We start from the raw sequence: 19,919 nt of genomic DNA, 5'->3' as shown, positions 1-19,919 counted from the left end.
ATCTTAAAATATTATTAAAAACCTAAAAATCTTAACATTGTGGCCAATATTCACTTGCATAAATAAGCCAAAACTTCCTCTACAGTATGCTGAGAGGAAATGTTTTAGTTAATAAAATCATGAGCCATTCAAATAAAAAATTATCCATTTGATCTTTATTTGAAAAATTAAAATAAAGTGCTTTTTATATACAGTACAAAAAAGAAAAACAAAAAACAAACAGTAGTGATGTATTGTACAAAAAAAAAATACAATTCACAATATTTTTACATTGGCAGCTGAATTTACAAAACATTTTTACATAAAAACTTTTTTTTTTTTACTTAGAATTTTTACAATACATGTTGACAAGAGTCGGAGCAACTTGTACTGCAACAAACAGAAGGCCTGACTATAGTGGTTCATTAAGAGAGAGCAGACGACGATACTTTCACTGTGGCATTATTAGGCTTGTTTTCAAAAAAGCATGTTCAGTACCTGCACATATTTTACTAAATCACTGCCACTTTATATTTGTTCTGCACTTCGCAAATTTGATATTGTTCTGATGACAGCCACTTCACCAAAAGCTGCCCTTTGTTTATGTTTTCAATAACAGTCAAAGCATGAATCTTTCATACTGCATGATTGATTATAGACGACCAGTCTTTGAAATTCATATTTGCTGTGTGTGCCATTCACAAGAAATTTAACATAATACTAATGCTTATCTATCATTTAATATTTCAAAATCAGCCAGTGGTTATTTATGTGCTACAATTTAAGAATAAAATTTAGTCCCTGACTGTGGTTGAAGCCACCGTAACAAAAAATAGAATAAACACCTCATGAGAACATACTGTACAATGGTGACAGTATTAAATTACATGTATTCACTATTTTCACTCCTGTTTCTGAGCAATGGCCAGTCCTGTCACACCTACAGTGTAGCATTTGACTCTACAGCACTACTACCTGGTTAGATTATTATCCCAAGAGGCACATCTCTTGATTATTGTTTCAGAAGGCATTATCCGTTTTCCCCAAGGCAGATTTGTTATCAAAACCGTAACCTGCATTGTACTAAGGCTTTTCAACATCATGTGCAAATCCTATGCATTCTTAGTCGAGCAGTATGCCTTCCTGCATTTTTGTTTGTAAAAGTTTTTATTTTGATGGCCACATTACAATTCTAGAGCCAAACTCAAGTAAGACATAATATTGTATGACAATTATGAAAAATGCTTTCAAGTTACTTTAACATCTGACTCATAAATTTGGTGGATTATATGGTTTATAGTTCTGTATCTCTGAATATGGAGATGGATAATCAAGAAAACACACAATTGTTATGTTTATTATTAGATGAGAATGAAAGTTATTGCTTTTATGGTTGCCTTTAAAACCATTTAAGCAAGCAGAGGGCATTTTCTTCCATTCATTAACGCTCATCAATTAATATGTATATTAAAGTTGAGGCTATACAGATGTGTTATTTAACTCGGATTATGAATAGGTGTAGTATTTAAATATTTATTATTTCCCTTTGAGAATAGTGATAGATATTTAAAACATTGAAAAATGACTATGATGACTACACGTCTCTCTGTTAAAAGAAACATTTTGCCACATAGTCATAATAAATATTTATAATCATTTATCATGTTGAAATAAATCAACAGCCAGAGATTTACATTACTGTACTGTATCCATGTCTCTTATCATATGTTTTTGTGATGCCAGCCTTTCAGAGTTTCATTACTTTCCTCCGACAAGTACACCAAAATGGCTAAAATCTCTTGCATACTTAGTTAGTGTAATGAGAGTGAGTGTGTATGTGTGTATGTGTGTGTGTGTGTGTGCGCGCGCGTGCGTGTGTGGGTGTGTTTGCAGTGCCACTGATCCTAAAGTCATTAACAGTGCCAACACCTTTGTGCTTACTCAGTCTCGAGGTGAGGTTTTCTTGGTGTTTACCCCACTTCACATTATTTGCTTTGCATAGACTGCCTATCTCACGAAGAACAGCATGATAATACCTGGAATGAGCTTTTTCCCTTTATCACATTTGGTGAAAGAAATATTTGTATCCACTAATAATACCAATACTTAAAAAGCACATTTGAGTCAGTTATGACCATATAATCTTTCTTTTTTTTTTTTGGTGTGTGATGATTGAGGTGGTAAGGGTTTCTGCAACATTTCCACTGAGGTGATTCCTTATTTGTGTCTTCTTTCACGTTCACAATTAATGGTCTCTTTTTGATCAAACCTTCTCAATGTCGTAGCAGACTCTTCTTCTCTGAATTCTTTCTCTGTTGCTGTGTTATATTTCAGCCTAAACAATGAGTATACTTGTGTCAATGCACACAGGTTATCTTAGAAACTGTGACAGGGGAGCTTTTTTTTTTTTTTTTTTTTCATCTCTTGCCTGCCACTGACTTGTTAGTGTATATTCTGGTGCGAGTGTTTACCTTGCTACAGTACAGTACATAGTGCATAGCCTCAGCGAAGGGTAGGCTCTTACCAGATGACAATGAAAATAAACCAGCAAACGCTGTGTCAGCTGTTAGTGGGAACATATCTGAATATCACTCTGCCTTTCAAAGCATCACCTGTAGATTATATGGACGGACTGAGCGGCAATGCTATGAAATTCAGACACTGAATCATGGTTGCGATGCCACCTCTACGCTTGTTACATTCCTGTGAGCCATATGTGAAAGCATCAAGTCTGAAGGCAAACTGGAACTTCTTCAGTGTGCTTTTGAATACACTTGAATAAGGGGAGGGAAGGAGGGGAGTGGAGGGGTGAGAGGAAAATGAAATGTATATGGGCCACAGGAACAGAACAAAAAAAACAAAAAGAAAGTGCAAATCTGTGTAATGAAATGTCTCTCCATGAAGAGTCTGATGTTCCTAAGTTTTCCCTCTTATAGGGTTTTGTCTTTCTCAGCAAGTGCACTCTTTCCTGTCAGTTTAAAATTAGTCACTCCACGTAAATGAAGCCAGTCTCACACTATAGAGTCTTTAATCTCAGAGCCCAGTCTGACTCGTGGCCGTGGGCATGTAGGAGAAATCTCTACGCGGCTCTCTTTCAAGTTCAGAGGCCTCTTCTCCGACTCTGAGAAGCTCTTGCTGTTGTCGGGCGACGAGCACTCGTGCGGTGGAGTGCTGCAGATGTAGTTGTCGTTAAGGGTCTGGTAGCCCTTGTGATCTGACACCGATGCTGTGACTGTGTTGCCGTTGAGCGGCAAGTTCTCAGCCGGTTTCCCCACTATTCTGGGCTTCTTCTGCTGCATGTTGGGGCACTCTCCCTCCTTGAGCATGGACTTCATGTGGTCACGGTTCCTATAAACCACAAACAGAGAGAAGACCACCAGGGAAAACACCAGGAGGGAGCAGACCACGATCAGCTCATTCCAGTAGGTCTTAGTGTTGATCTGCGGCGAGCGGGCCTTCCCTGGCAGGATGATAAACTCCTCCTGGGAGATCTGTGGTGTACGTGAACGGCCTGTAAGCGTGGTGCTCTCCTGCTTGGCCTCGCCCCTCACACAGTAGTTTGCCAGCAGCTGTCTGAAGCCTTCCTCCACAGACCAGCACTCGTAGGTTTCTTGCCTGTCAGCCTGAGCTACCACTACCAGCCCCCCTTCTGGGCTGGGGTAATGGAAGTGACCTGCGCTCTCACTGAACTCCCACCTCCTTTCAGCCAGATTAGACCGCAGTTTGCAAGGCAGTACTTTGAACGTGTTGGCTGGGATAATGATCACCTGGCATGAAGACATCCCTGTGGAAAGATAAAGGAGAGAAACAGATTGAGTCAGATACATGAAAAAAGCTGCACTGACTTATCTGCTGCAGAAGTCATAATAATAATGGTTTGACACAATTAACGCAGTTGTAATCAAGACTCAAATTGAAGTGCAGAAAATGGAAAAATCCAGTGCAGAATGCTGCACTCTAAATCTCTGACTGACTAGAGAAGAGGAGTTCACTTACGTGTGGGCTGAGGTTTAGCAAGACGTGGGCTTGGCACTGTCTTGTTGCAAATAGCTGATGTGTCTGCCTCATCTACATCCTGCTGCCACGCTCTGAAACACATACATTTCTTCAGAAAGAGTAGGCAAACGCAGTTTCTTATCACCTTGTATTCAGATATCATTAGAAAGGTCTCTCTAAAAGCTTTAGCTACAGACATGTTTGTAGACGCTTGTGCAGAGGGATACATACTTTCTTATTGAAGCCTGTCTGACATCCACACACTGCCGTCCATTCCAGGCACAGTAAGGATCCCTGGAGAGGATGCACTCCCCGCAGCTCTGATAATTAGTGCAGTTAGCTACTGGGACCTCCACCAGTTCAGAGAACGAGGAAATATAAAGCTGACCCTGTGGAGGAGAGATGACAAAGCAGGGGACGGGAAGGAAGTGCCCCAAATATAGTTAGTGGGTTACTATTTTCATCCAGCATTTTCCTTGTCTGACCGTGATCTAAATACAATACACCTATCTTTTCTTTAAAACCACTTTTTTTTGCCCTAAAGTACAGATCTATGAAAAGACATGCCAAGATTCAGGAAGTGTAAAATTCCAACTGTTAAAACCCCAACTGTTAGCAGATCCCCTGAGAGAAAGTTGCATGTAATTAGCTCCATGAACATGAGGTCTGCTTTAGGCTGTGACTTTTCGTGGCTCATGGAATCTCTAAACTGCCCATAAATGCCTTTACCGAGCTTGTTATTAGTTCACACCATGGGAAAGCTCTGTAAAACAAACTGGGCTTGTTTTCTCTCTCAGCACTCCACTATACCTTTTCAGTATCCAGCTCAATGTGCTGCACTGGTTGGGAATCACGGAAGAGGACCATCTCCTCAATGATGTGCATCTTGTTGTTGACGTTAATGGCTTTATGAAGTCTTCCATCATCTAGAAAAGACACAATATGACTTCATGAATGTTTACGGATAACACAAGCTGATACAAACGGGTAGATGAATGTGTTTTTGTGTGATTGTGAATATTGGTGTGGAATCCTTTACCTGTGCCAATGAAGAGCACATTATAGGCCTTTTGTGCCACCAGGACTCGATGGACAGCGATCTGGGTGTAGCGGACGTTACGTTTCAGCAGGAGAGGCTGGCTGCGGATCACGCTGTCCATTAAGAAGTGGTCTTTGACAAAATTCAGCACCTTGTCCGGCATGTGCAGGGAGGAGGAGATGCCCTGCTCTCTGGCAGCATTTGTGATACACTGTGGAGGCAACATAACAAGTCACATTGTTAAATATTTTGACTTACATTGGAGAATGACTTATTTTTTTTATTTTACATTTTTCTATGATTCAACTGTGATAAGCCTGCCAGGAAATGAAAGCAACAGTAGTTTGGTAGGAATCAAAAGGTAGGAGAGGAGGCGACTGACGCCAGCTTGATAGTTATCTGCTCAAGCCTTGATCGCCAGTCAAGATTGAGGATGTGACTGATGAGCAGACAGGCATGTATGGAACCCCTGATGCAGCTGTCATGACATGCTGCTCAGTACTGACATGTATGTGTCTATAGGTTCTCCAGCAGAGGGCAGCAGGCAGGTACTCACCGCTCCGGGCCGAGGCTCTGGGACAGGATGGTTGTATGTGTACCACTGCTGGGTCTCTCTGTTGACCTCTCGGTATCGCCCGTTGAACGCTTTTTCCACCTGGTCCATAGTGAAGGAACACACTGCAGAGCTTCCTGAAGCACCCTTGTACCTTAAAAGACACAGACAAGCATCTCAACAACACTTATTGTTTCAGATGTATAATCTCGAAGACAGCTGTCTTATTCGTCTTATAGAGAGGATGTTTTACATCGAAAGCATAAGCAACTCTATACAGAGACTGAATGATTTTGTAAATACTGCATTCATGTTTAACTGGCAAAGGACTGGCTTCTTCTCTCGTTTGAGACTGGTGTTTTTGTACACCATCCCTGTCAAAATAAAAGTCCAAATTCCTCCAGAAGAACCTCTTCCACCAAAGAAATTTTAATAAGCCAGGAACCATATGATAAATGGATAAATTAATAAATAAATAATCAGAATATATATATATAAATATATATATATATATATATATTAATTTAACTGTTTAAAATGCTTTCAGCAAATTGTATCTCCCTGCATCATGGTCTAAATGTCAAAGCCTTCATTAACACTGTAAGGTAGATTATTGTTGTATTGTTGTGAAGAATATGAAATCCTTTTTATTTTTTGTTTATAGCCTAAAAACAGTCAATTTTGAATATATTTAGTCTAAAAAATATCCGAATCGGCTTTAAATATATATATATATATAATTTTTTTTTAAAACACATACCTCAGATAAAGAGAGATTTTTAATCCTCGTGTTTGCCACATCTGCACAATATATCTGAAAGTATGACTACGTTTGTTTGGTGATGTGTTAATTAAAAGAGTGAAAGCTTGTCCTCACCACTGAGATGTGAAGACTCCATAAAACACAGTGTTCTTCCAGTCCTCGGGGCTGGGTGTCAGCACAAATATGTCTTGGATTATGTTGAAGGGGAAACCATCATCAGGCAGAGAGCACAAGAGCTGAGCCTTCAGGAAAGTCGTCCATTTCTTCTGCAGAACTCTCTCGCCTCCCATGTCACCCTGCAACACAGATAATGCAGGTTTGAAGCCTTTCCAGGTGTGGCCAGTAGAGAGTGCAAGAATGTAAGATTGACACCTGTCTGCAGAGGTGACTGTTGACAATGCCTCTGAAAAACAATTTGATACACACATGTGATTTGATGGGACCTGACAGGCTTATAAAAACACATGAGATAATAATGTGCAGCCATATGGTACGCTGTCATGGCATACACTACATACCATAACATACAGTAATATTGTATGTTATATTATCTTAGGGAAATGATTGTGTCATCTTTATTTACCTTCTTTCTCTTTCTTTGTAAAAACAACAAAGAGTTGAGCCCAACAGGGAAGCTGTTTGAATTGATGTAATTAAAAAGCATTAACCTCCTATGGTAAAACCATGCTGAGCAAAATCAGTTGTAGCCTCAACACAGATATACCCCGAGGCAACAGATTTCTAGGTCATGAAAACAATACACATCATCACAACTGGCTTAGATGAAAAAAAAAAAACACTCAGGGCTTTGAGGAGGACAAATGCTTTTTAAATGAAAAAGAAAAAGATACATTGCCCCCCTGACAATCCCTCTTCACTGACACTATTGCTGTGATTTGACGCCTTTGGCACTAGCCTTCAAAGTGATGTGAGTGGCACAGGACTTCCTTGGCATGCAGACTCATTTTGGGAGAAACTCCATCTTTAAACCTCAGGGTGAAAGTGATTTATAGTATGTAATGTATGAGTGTGAAACAATCTACGGGGAGTTACAGGCCTGAGAAAGGTGACTAAATGTTGTACCTACATCAACCACAACGAGGAGCTTATTTTGGTTTTGGGAAAAGACCTGGGATTTAAAGGGAGGATGATCTTCTGCACCAACCACTCTGTGTGTGTTTACATTCGGTTCATGGTATCAATTATTCCAATTTTCTCAAAGGCACAGATCTAACGGAGATGAAAGTTGGCTGTTGGGGGAAATAAGCAGTTTTAAAAATGTGCAGAGCAGAGGACCAAAGAGAAATACTAAATGATCTAAACTACATGAAACCCTTTAACATGAAGCTTCAATTGAGTCCACTTTAGTATTACATTAATCAGAGGAAATGGCAGGACTAGATGGGAAGGGAAATGGCACATGACCAATACTGAGCTTCAGAAGCAATTACTTATTGTAGTAACCCAGGCAGATAATGAGCAACATGCAGTATATTCCCTGCTCCTCCTGGCTGAACCTAGTTTTATAATTTAATGCCACTCTGTGCTTAAACTGACTTCTGAATAATTGAAGCAAATGCATCCCATTCATTAATCCCTTGTAAAAGCATCTATTGTTCAAAAGGCTGTTCAAAATGCTATGAACATGCAGGGCAGTAATGGCTTATTTCTGGGAAACCGAACAATCCGGCAAATGAGAACATGCTTTGTTTTGTTTGTTTCAAGCAAAAACATTGTTTATCGTTCCATAGTTAGGCTCGATGATGTGGAACCTGTGTACTAAACACCTGAATAAACAAGGAGGGGGACTGCAGTCAAACAGGGGATTAAGAAACACAGGGATAGGACTGATAATTTATTTGAACAGGAATCACTACACAGTATTACTTAAAGGAAGTGACACCATCTATCTTCTAAGAATTGGCCTCATTTTAATTTTTTAGCTTTTTTTTATGTTTTACATTTTACACTTTTTAAATACTTTTTGTTTTACTTTAGTTTGGGAAGCCAACTCCCAAAAACTGGCACATTATTACTCATTTCCTTATGGGTCTAATCTGCAGCAGGATAGTTACAATGAGCACAAAACCCCTCAACAACATGCCACATGAGTCAATATTTATATAACTATGTTAACTGGAATGATTTTTTAAATTGGATATATGGAAACACTGAGTGGATAACTGCATGAAGATGAAGAAAATATGAGCCACGGGGCAGTGTCTGACTGTGAACAGGCCTTTGATTCACAGCTGGGCTTTCTATGGTACCACCTTGGGGATTTAAATCTAATGCACATACTGTAGATGGTGTCTTGCCTTTGTATGACAGCATAATGACTATCAGGACACACACCAGGAGACAGATTACAGCTGAAAATAAGAAAGCTCTCTGTGCAGGTGCTCAGGTGATCAGCCATAATGAGCAAAAAAAAAATGGACATGGTCTCACAGAACAAGAAATACGACAAAAGTCTTTGCTGTCCACAAAAAAGAGCTGTAACTTTTCATGTTTTCTCTGAGGTGGACGTCAGCCTGCCAAGTAGTAGTTTTCATTCTCCTTGGACGATGATAAACATGATTGTTTTCACAGAGACAAGCAGCGGTCTGATCTGCAGAACTAGTTTATGATCTTGATGATGTTTACAGAGCAGATAAGACCCTAAAAAATATGAACAAATACTGTGTGAGGTCTGCACTTTAGCTTAAAGGGCCTCAAGTACTTCTGCAGGTGATAATCCATTTCTGCACATGGATCTTGTGCTATAGTAATCCTAAGCCATTTCGAGTTGGCTACTGAGTCCAGTCTGAGCACAAATATTTGGTGAAACATGATAAGAAAAGAGGGAGGAGAGGATCTGGAGAAAAAGAATCAAACAGGGAAACATGCAAGAGGAATGTTTTTCTGTAACAAGAGATCCTGCGTCACTGGCCAGAAGGACTGTGAGCTACACTAGTATTAAAGCTGTAAGAAGCTTTCAGGAGCCTGGCTGTATAGGAGCATGTACTGAACACAAACACGTGAAATGCACAAACACACAAACAACCCACCCCTCCCTCCTTCCTTATCTGATAGATTCCTATAGTGATGGGAGGGGGGAGTCAGGAGGTGTAGCTCAAGGGTAAAAAGACCCCTTAAGATGGACCGTCTGCTTTCAAGCATCACTCACCTTACACACGCGAGCAATGCGTGACACAATGGTGTTGTCAAAGAAATCAAACTCCTTTCCTGCTTCACTGAAGAAGAAGTAAATCTTATCGTCATCGCCCACTAGGTTGCCCTCGGGCAGGCTCTCCTGTATGTAGGCAGAACCAACAAAGGCCGGGTCTGAAAGAAAAGCAACGTGAACAATACTGTCAACCTACAGTATATGCAATTCTGGCATCCAGGGACAGGTGTCCCTATTCCCTCTGACATCAACGCACTGAATGGAAAATCCAGTTCCAACAGGGACTAGATTGCAGGTAAACACTTTCCATTCCATTAATCTCCATTTGTGTCAAATTCAAGATTTCTCATCCAGCATGTTTGCCACAAACACTTTGAGAATGTCATTTATGGGATATTATGATATATGGGATTTTTACTATAAGAAGATATAATGAAAAGCTACAGGACTGTACCTTGAAGCCAGTTGAGTGAGTTTTCTGTTTTTAAAGCAGATCCTTGGCCTAGACTCTTGTAAATGATGGGTTCATTTCCTTGGAAATTACTGACTGTACCGGAATACAGCTCTCCATCTGCAACGCAGAGAAGAAGACCAGTATAATCACAGTGTTTACCACAAGGGAATGGGCTTCTGCGTCATACGCAGTAATGAAATCCAGAGGTTGTGCCCCAATTTGTTTTGATATCGACCACCTGTATCTGGTAACTTCACTGACCTTTCTATAAATCAAAGCATTTAAACAAAGCTTGGCTTTACTGACAGCTGACAGCTTTACGCAGACCTACCAGCCATGATGGCCGTGGACTTGTATTCAGGGTTGAACGGGCAGCGGCTTCGTCCATCCTCTGTAACAATCTCACCGGTGTCACTCTTGACGAGGGAGAAGTCTGCAGTGTTCTGTAGAAAACACACCACATTAGTTGAAAAGCAGAGCTGTGACCTGCTCTGTTCATCTGTCCCACAGTAAAAAGGTGGTCAGTCAGTCTTTGGTTTAAGTTGATGCACAGGTCGTCCCTGTATGTTTGTTATAAATTGCTTTAAAAGGCTTTAAAGGATTTGGAGAAAAGGATTGAAGACTGGATCAATTCTGATATAATCTGATTACAAGCATTAAATATTTCGATCCATTTCCCTTCAGCACAGGACATAATAAAATAATGGATATATATTGTATCTAGCTGAGCAGGAGCTCAGCCAGACTGCTAAGTGAGCTGAGAGGCAGGAAGCAGCATGTTCTTCCCCTAGAACCTAATAAATAAACACCATGTAAAATGTCTTCCACAGGTATGATCGGGCTCCACATAGCTGGTCAGTGCAACAGATGTGACAGTTTCGTATAAACACTTACTATGTAAGCACAGATGGGGCTGAAGGCGTACGTCCCACAAACATACAGATGAGTGTGGTTCATACGCAGTAAAATCTTGATGTAGTTGAAGCAATCCGTCTGTATTAGAAATGAACACAAGAATTTCATGAAAAAGGTTGAAAATCAATTTACCCACTTCATTTTATTTACAGCTACTTACATACAAGGACATACAGTATCAATTTACACCAAACAATACACTGATTTTTTTTTTTTTTTCATTCATCCAAGTTATTTTCCTTCCTGTCTCAAGGCACAGCAGTTTACAGAAGCTTATTAGAAAGTGAAGACAAAAATGCAAAGAAAACAAAAATGATCTGCAGACTTCACCACAGTCCAGTCAAGTAGTTAACAAAACACAACATCTTGTGAAACTGTGTGCTTGCATTGCAAATTGTATTATTAAAAATTTTATGCAATTTTTTCACACAGTAATTTTGAGATCATTTTCAATATTCAAAACACACACGGGTTCCCTTCTGCTAATCTGTTCCCTCCGAAAGGATAGGTAACAATAAATTCACAAGGTTCTAGGCCTGTATGTTTACATATAAAAGCAGTGGTGGAGCAGGCGGACAAAAAGAAAGAGTGTAACAGAGGAAAAGTTTGTTTGAAAGGAAGGGAAAATCCATTGTTGTGGGATGGAACGTTATAACTTGACAGGAAATTTTCCAGGGTGCTGCCCTGGGTTTGTTTCCAAAGTGCCATGTAACAATGGTCAACTTAACCACAAAAAGCAAACCTGCAGTCGTGTAAATACTGTCTGAGCCATCGGAGTTCAGCTACTTGAGATTTTAAACCAGCAGTTGACTGACCTGTAGGTCTTTGCCTTTGAAACTGCACTCATCTCTCTTCCTCTCTGGAGTTTTCCATGTGAGCTGCAGGAGAGAAACACTGTCAAACTCAAACTGTTGGTTTAAATCTGAGAGGTTTGTTATATTCACATTGGACTTCTGGGGTCATATCATATTTATAACTATATTCATATTGAACCTCTGGGATCCTATTATAACTACATTCATATTAATACAGTGTACTATATGTATATGGTACTGCAGTTTAAAGACGCCTGCACACTGGCTCTTACATTTCTTTGGAGCGTTACTGCACTGATGTCGGAGAGGTTGAGAGCGAAGAGAATCTCCCGAGCACCAACATACAGCATGTTGTCTTCTTTACTGAGGAGGACAGAGGTGTAGTTTAAGACTCCGCCGACTGAGAAACTCCTGGTTGTCCTCTCCTTCGCATCTGGACAGAAACAGACACAAACAGAAGAGACAAAAGATGTAATTTGTGCATTAGTTGTGCTCAGCTTGAAGATTCAGGATGTTATGTCTGTTAAAAAGCATTACAAGTTGCTGAAGACATGAAAATGCATTAAGGCACCTGAAAATGCAAATTAATTTGTTTGTGGTCACAACATTTGACGTACTCTACAGATATTGTGTGGATGTCTTAATTAGACACAATCGCACAATGTGTAACTCCTGACAAGCCCCACCAAGTTTATGACAACTACACACAGCCCAGGAGCATTTTGTGTTTTAATGCTAATGAAACTCCGTGACTTGAATTTAAATTTCACAGTAAGAAAAGAAAAGTATGCATAAATTGTCTTCACTGACATATGATCTACTTATGTACAAGCATTTGTAAAGTATTTTTTCCTGACTGTATTAGACAGCATACAGTCGTCATTGTGGGAGATACACGTTGAGGTCATTTCACTCTCACACTGTTATTGGACTTTGTAGGGCTTCTACCGGAGATCTACAGCACAACTAAGGATCTGGGCCTCGTGTAATGTTTGATGCACCTGGAAAAGAAGTAAATCAGTCAATCTATGTTTCCCTGTGCGTGTGTTTAACTTCAAGCTTCCAAATCCAGCTCCTTATCAGAGAGAGACAAAGAAGGAGAAGAGAAACAGAAAGAGAAAGTTCTTCATATTTCTACAAAAGGTAAGTGAATGGCTTTGTTCCAGCCACATTAACACCTCCTGACTGAAGCCAAGGGTTAAATCATCAACTCTCCTAATCACTGTTTTGAAGGCCTGTGTGTATCTCAGATTTGCAGCAGCCTGGAGGTATTCGCTGCCGGCCCAGCTTGAACGACTTGCCTTAATTGCATGCCAGCATAAACAGAAGCAGGGAGCTGATGGAAACCTGAAGTGACTGAAGCTCTGAAACACGACCTTTGCCCCTGTAATGTGACGAACGAGGGAAAAATAACAGACTATTTATTTTATTGAGGAAGGTGCTCTAATATTGTTTTTGTCAATGATGCGATTTCACGTTAGTCGAGGAATGTTCTGTGTGATTTATTAAGAAATTACTCCTCTAAGCGACCATATGAAAATGTTTGTTTCACTTGTTAAAAAAACAGAAGCAAGGCCCTCTGCAGAGTTAATCATATTTTTTTTGGACCCTCTTCTTGACTCTGAAAAAAACCCAAAAGAACAGCACCACTCGGCTCTCAATATCTCAAACTGAATAGGTTTGGCTAATTTAATCATTAATTTAGTGTATCCCAATTTAAACCATGATATCTTAATGGAACAATCCTTTTCACACAGACACCAATGGAACATAAAATGTTTTTGTTAGCAAAATGCCACATTTATGGCAAACACAACAAAATTAAAATCACTTCATTCAATAAAAAGTTACCAATGGTTATCACTGCCACCAAAATGAAACTGAACTCTGACGTGGAACCAATGTGTCATGCTGAGCCTCATTTATATTATATAAAAATTAAAATATGGGGTGAGAAAACAAACAAACAAAAAATATATATAAAGGCCACAGTCTCACTTCTAATCTTCCAGCTCACAAAAACATATTTATACATATTTATAAATATGTATAAATATACAGAGGTCACTACCTCGACAATTCAACATTTTATTTGGCAATTTATCTTTTATCTTGCTACGTAACTTGTCTCGGTTATTTATCGTATTTTGTGCTGTAGTATATCCATCTAGCATATTTTATTTTTATTTTATCGCTAAGAGGCACCAAACATAATTTCGTTGTATGCCTACGATGATATCTTATGTCTTAAACATATGATGCACTACAATATTAAGCCAAACTCAGTTGAGTTTTACTATTTCCTTCATGAGGTTACTGTATTTTCACTTTCTAGACTCATAGGAATCACAGGAACGGCAGATTCATACTGGATTAAAACCACAGGTGCTGGTGGTAATAGTTACAATTATGGCACTTCCCTGCATAAAACTAATCCAGTCCAGATAGAATAAGGTGTCATTATGTTCCACTGATAATAAGCACACTATGTGGTACGTGCCCTGCAGTACGTGTGACCTGATATAACCTCACCTCAGTGGGTAGGTACAGGAGGTTGAGAGACTTCCTCTCCCTCGGGAAAATAACACGTTAATAGCAGTCCATCGCCACGGCAACAGAGAGCCATATTGTAGTTAAATCTGTCCGTAAAACCACAAGAGGCTCTGCTCTACGTACTGTACATGGACCCATTGGGGCCGTTCACTCCCCTTTTCACTGTCATTACGGGATGAATGGAGTGCTGCTCTGTGCTGGTGCCGTGTCCTTGGGTGAATCTAACTGTTATTTACAGAGAGAGAAAGACAAAGGCCAAAGCCCGAACCGAAACAAAAGCTTTAAGGGAGGATATCTACACAAGTATTCTCTGGAGTCAGATCACCACTGTCATACTTAGCGACCACAGCTGATGGAGAAAAACAATAGGGCCCCTAATTGAGTATCATTAAAGAGATCCAGGAGGGTTTGCAACCATACAAAGCTTTCCATTTATAATTTAAGGAAAACATTAATCATTTTTCAGTAAAGCGCTATTGGTTTACAATTCTTTATTTCTCTGAGGGGTAGGTAATTGCTAAACACCATGCTCTGTATTAATAAAAGGTATGCCTCAAGGTCAGCACGATGTTTAAACCTGCTGTAATCAATATTCTATATAAACAGTTACTACATTTTATCGTCTTTCCACTCAATGTTTTGAATTTCCAGTCTACAACTTTAGCTAAAGCTATCAAGAGCCAGACATTTCCCCTTAGAAAACAGAGCAGTCATAAGCACCAACACAGTCCTGCCACCACAAAACCAGGAGAGAATAACTTATGGAGGTCGAACAGTGTGTGCAGACTGTTACCCCAAAACAAACTCACAAGCTAATGAGTGTATCCGACTTGAACTTGTCCTCCCCTCCCCTCGGCATCCACCATAGTCTTTTAGAGAATCCCCTGTATTGTTGTTCAACTTTCTGAGGTTGACTCCTGAGGGGCCATTTCATGACAATGCAGCCCCAGCTATGTTGTGGTGTACAGCAGGAAGAGGGAAACAGACAGGACTGTTCAGAGGAAGCAGTGAAGAGGGGAAGAGGAGCTCATATCTCCTGCAGCCACAGTGTCAGAGCCAAACGGCCATCATGTCACTGCTGAAGAGGTACAACAAAGATTGTTAGCTTTGTCCATCTTGCTTTTCTCTTGCAAGAGAACCTTTTAGAAAAAAAAACAAAACGTATAAAGAATACATGGTCTCCACTTTGAAGTGCATTGCTGTATTGGACGGATTTATTTTTAGGGTACTTATATTGAAGTGGTTATGATCAGGACGCCACATGTCTTTTCACACTGGTCCATCATTCATCCATCCCATCCCGTATAGCTCCAGAGACTTGGAATATCTATGCAAAGGCAAACTGATGCTGTTAATGGCCCAACACTTTCCTAAGACACTTTACGTTCTTTTTAATTCATCACCCATCTTTTCACTTATAGTATCTAGCCATTAACGTTTATACAGTTTGTGAGGTTCTAAGATGTCCTTTACAGACCCATACAGACCTGACTGTCAACATTTTTCACTCAAATTATTCTACAGAAGAAAAGGTCCCTAGGAAAACTGAGGTCTGTGGATTATCCTGAGTATGGGGGACTGTAGAGATTTTCAACTGTAATTTTAAAATCTTTTCACTGCAGACAAAATGTAATTAACCTCCACAACAACTTTCACAAGCAGATATCTTAAAATGACAATGGAACAGAAAACCCAAACAAAACCAAACCACTCCCCACTCTGCTGCACTGATGATGGAAACACTGGTCACAGGTCGAGCGGACAGACGACCCCTCCAACTGAAAAGTGAAAACACGACAGAAAGAGGGAACCAGCAGGAAGAGCAGGAGGGTTTACACGTCACTGTATCTCCAAGAGTTTGACAGTGTGGCTTTCTCTGGTTCACAGCATCCATGACCCTCTACATAAGTGCATGAACAGCACACTTGGTGGTTCAACCTCTGACAGCTGTAAGCAATATGAGATCATTGCCATTATTATGTAATTAAAAGTAATTTTTGCAAATGACACTGCTAAATGGACTGAAATACTCGCCTAGACTGTCTTACTAATCTATTTAGAAGGGAAATTAATTATATTGGGCTTAAAGGAATCCTTCTACATTTTGCAGCTGATTTCCTGATGGGTCTGTGTCCAAAAAAAAGTTAGACGGATAATTAAAAGCGTGGAACATCCCCTAGAGTAATAGAGAAAAGTGTAGAGTAATTTGTCCTTTGGTGCCTTCTTTTGTAGGGCAACTATAACAGGCTGATTCAATCAGTGCCCTCCCTTAAGAGGGGGCTGCCTTTATCAGCTCTTACAGCTGTATGTTCAGGAGATCAGATGATTGCATACCTCATTTAAAGCACCCGCTCTTGTTTTCTTTCTGCACAACTACAAGAAAACACTGTCTGTAACAAATACACTGGACAAGTGGCAAATTACCACCGAACTCTGCTACTTAGTCTCCATACAACTGGTTCAGAATCTGTTTATTAGTTAACTTTTCTTGCAAACAAGGTACACTGAGAATATTAGAGGGTTACTGTCAACATTAAAAATATGGAATGGCACCTGATTTTAGTGCTGAGTCTTATCTTACCAGAACCAATCTTTTATAAAGATTGACCCGCAAAAAATGGTCGCCTCTCTTTATTGAGATCAAGAGCAAGAAATAGAGTCATGATGGGTCAATCTTTAAGGGCCGTCAGACGCCCCATTTCCAGTCTTCTGACCGTAAACACGACCTACATTCTCTTCTTTGAAAGGACATGAGAAGGATGCTTGCAAGCAATAGTCATGTGAGGAAAAGACTGCACCTCGACAAGATGAGAATTTAAAAAATTTATTAAACCAATTAAACTAAGAAGACAGTCATGAAGCTTTGTAACTAATCTAACTTTAATCACTATATCTAGTCCAGTATATAGTCGCCCAGTCTATCCAGTAGGAATCTTTTGCACAGAGATTCAATCATCACTTCGCTATTGTTTAGAAAAACTCTATTAACTCAATTATTAACTGCTTTCTAATATATTATATCTATGAAATACAACATATTAGACTTTTTCAAGAATAGAGAGGGATTCATTACTCAGCTTTTTTTTCTTAAAGGAACTAAAGGAAACATTTTTTTAAATTAAACCAAATAAAGGATCAATTACATTATTTGAGAAAGCAGACAAGGTAACAACCATCCTTTCAGCCTTTTCCACTGCACCGACTCAACTCAACTCGCTTTTGGTACCAAGTGCTTCTTCTTCCATGCATAGTACCCCTCTATGCGCTATTGTTACTATAGTGACGATGCACAAAGCTATTGGGACAACAGAGAAACATCTGCACCTCATCAACTGACCACAGCGTGGCTTCGCAGGTTACCATACTAAAAGTATAGTGCAATAACTAACAGCAAGTAAGAGGCTACACTGAGTGGTGTGCTGTTGCTTGGCTGTTTATAAATGGCGGGTTCCCTCAGAGCGTCCCATCTCACACAATGATGATGATGCAGTAGGGATGATTCTCTCTGACCAATCAGTAGTCTGTAGCGTTTGATATTTGCTTTTTGGTATCGCCTCAGCTTCCTTGGAACCTTGGCGGGGGAAATACCAAAACAGTATCAAGTACAACGTACTATCCACAACCTTTTCCGGAAAACCAAAAAAGGCGAGTAGAGTCGAGTTGATTCAAGCTGGTACCATGCTGGGGCAAAGGACTATTTACTTGAAGACAGGCGGATTTGACTCCTCCATAATTAAAGGAGGTGGCTAATTCCTCTCCTCCAGCCTAAAGAAAGAAATCCTTACCCATCTTATAGACAGAGGGTGTCAGGTGAAAACACCAGAGCAAGGACAGGAGAACAAGATGTGGAAAACTGCAATGCAGTTTATTTAATTTGTTTGACAGTGAGGGTTGACAGATGAACTGGGACACCTTGACATTAGAATGAGCTTGTGAAGATAAAGACACAACAAATTATACTTAAGACTAATAAGGAAGAACCTACTCAGGCAGAGAGAAAAGACACCGGCACAAATCTCTTTCTTCATCTGCCTAGTGTACTTGTTCAAGGACTTTGTTTGGGATAGAACGGATGAACCCTCGTAAATCCAATTGCTTTGAGAAGAAGTGATTAAAACCCTCTATTGAGTGTGAAGCGATGACCACTGTGACAGGAAGCAGCAGTGCCAACAGGAGTCCGACTGGCTCGGTGTCAGAACAATGCCAGAATTCCCACTACTGTCACATTGTCAAGACAGAAAACAGGCCACACTGGAGCCCTAACTAAATTATCCGCAGTAATTTTATACTAGCTATTAGTGCTGAATGGGTGATTGTGTGGGAGAGTAGACCTGGGAAGCTGAAGGACAGAGACCGAGGCATCTGGAATGCATCAAGACAACAGGCCAAGAGGGTCAATTCACCGGGAGATTCATTAGGCAAGCTGTGAGCCTGCTGTTTGTATTGGTAACCGGTGGGGCTGCATCTTGTTAGTGGGATATTGTCTCCGCTGTACCATGCTGATGCTGAGATTGGTGGCAATTTTGAACACAGCTTCAGGAAAATGAGGATGGAAAGTCATTTTGTAAATGCTGCAAATACTGTAAATGCTGAGGAAACTGTAAAGTGTAGAGATGAGCATTACGTATTCACACAGCAGGGATGGGATAACAGGCTTTGGTGGGGCAATTTATTGGGGGATAGAAACTAATCTGTTAACATTTAAACACTCCATTGTCATATCTCTTAAACCTGTAGTTTGTGAAAGAGTGTGCACCTCAACCCTAAAAGATCCTTTTTCCCATGAAAAATGTTCATAGGGCAATCTGTTGATCAGGGAGCAGCAAAAGCTGACCCCAGATTAGCAACAATAATGTAAACCAGCTGCTGGTTCATCAGGAACTCACCGTGACCCCTGCCTCCAGTGTGAGCGGGGCTGAAGTATCAAGAACGAAAGAGACTGTACATGGAGGTCAAGACATGTTTCTAACTGTACAGCAGCACTATGCTCTGACCAGCCGGACGCTGTGCTGCGTATTTACAGCAGGAGCAGAGACACGATCACTGTGTCCTCACAACACCTTGAAAACGAACGAGCGAAGCAATGAGAGTGTTTTTACAGGGTCTGTTGAGTTTGATTTATGTCCCGCTCCCCGGAGGCCTCAACAGAGTGGGTGTCATAAACATCAGCAATATCAAGATCAATGATCTTGTTTTTCATGATGGATTAAAAACAATGACCAAGATGGACACTGGTCAGTCACACACACATCATTCCAGCATCATCAAATCGTCACCTGTTGTATTCACTGCTTTACGTTTAAATTCAAATAAATCACTCATCTCATGCAGGTGAAATCTATGACACAGAACAATGTTGTGTAGTGTACCTTTTTAATTCTATTGCAATTTCATAACCTAAAATCTACATTGTACTAAAATAATTAGTTGATTAATTATTAAATGACTGCTAAATACAGCATTGCAGAAGTGAACAGTTGCAGGTTTTTTAGTTTCATAATATAACTGAATACATAACTTTGGTTTTATGGGTAAACAACTTTTTAGCGATGAAACTATTCATTATAATTATTAGTTAATCAGCCGATAATTTTCATCATTAATCAATTCATCATTTGGCATACATAATGTCAGAAAATAATGAAAAACCCAGAGCCCAAGGCGAGGCCTTCAAATCTGTCAT

The 19,919-nt window shown here is 40.0% G+C and overlaps 1 protein-coding gene across 2 annotated transcripts in view; it reads right to left on the bottom strand.

Annotated features, from left to right (window-relative positions):
• Positions 1-2,371: 2,371 nt before the first annotated feature.
• The window catches only part of LOC111228606 (semaphorin-4B-like), a 46,337-nt gene continuing 28,789 nt past the window's right edge, over positions 2,372-19,919 (bottom strand). For both annotated transcript variants that reach the window (XM_022754590.1, XM_022754589.1), the window contains exons 3-15: positions 11,956-12,116; positions 11,684-11,746; positions 10,848-10,946; positions 10,285-10,396; positions 9,954-10,070; positions 9,500-9,657; positions 6,445-6,626; positions 5,571-5,721; positions 5,015-5,225; positions 4,786-4,901; positions 4,207-4,364; positions 3,976-4,067; positions 2,372-3,763 (exon numbers count right to left, since the gene is read on the bottom strand). In XM_022754590.1, the coding sequence (XP_022610311.1) occupies positions 2,991-3,763; positions 3,976-4,067; positions 4,207-4,364; positions 4,786-4,901; positions 5,015-5,225; positions 5,571-5,721; positions 6,445-6,626; positions 9,500-9,657; positions 9,954-10,070; positions 10,285-10,396; positions 10,848-10,946; positions 11,684-11,746; positions 11,956-12,116 (2,393 nt within the window). In that variant the 3' untranslated portion in view covers positions 2,372-2,990. The remainder of the gene's footprint in view (positions 3,764-3,975; positions 4,068-4,206; positions 4,365-4,785; positions 4,902-5,014; positions 5,226-5,570; positions 5,722-6,444; positions 6,627-9,499; positions 9,658-9,953; positions 10,071-10,284; positions 10,397-10,847; positions 10,947-11,683; positions 11,747-11,955; positions 12,117-19,919) is intronic.

Source organism: Seriola dumerili, unplaced genomic scaffold, assembly GCF_002260705.1.
Source record: "Seriola dumerili isolate Sdu_G_001 unplaced genomic scaffold, Sdu_1.0 BDQW01000219.1, whole genome shotgun sequence".
NCBI lineage: Eukaryota > Metazoa > Chordata > Actinopteri > Carangiformes > Carangidae > Seriola > Seriola dumerili.
The sequence above is the reverse complement of the archived record's forward strand: the minus strand, read 5'-3'. Positions and strand labels throughout refer to the sequence as shown.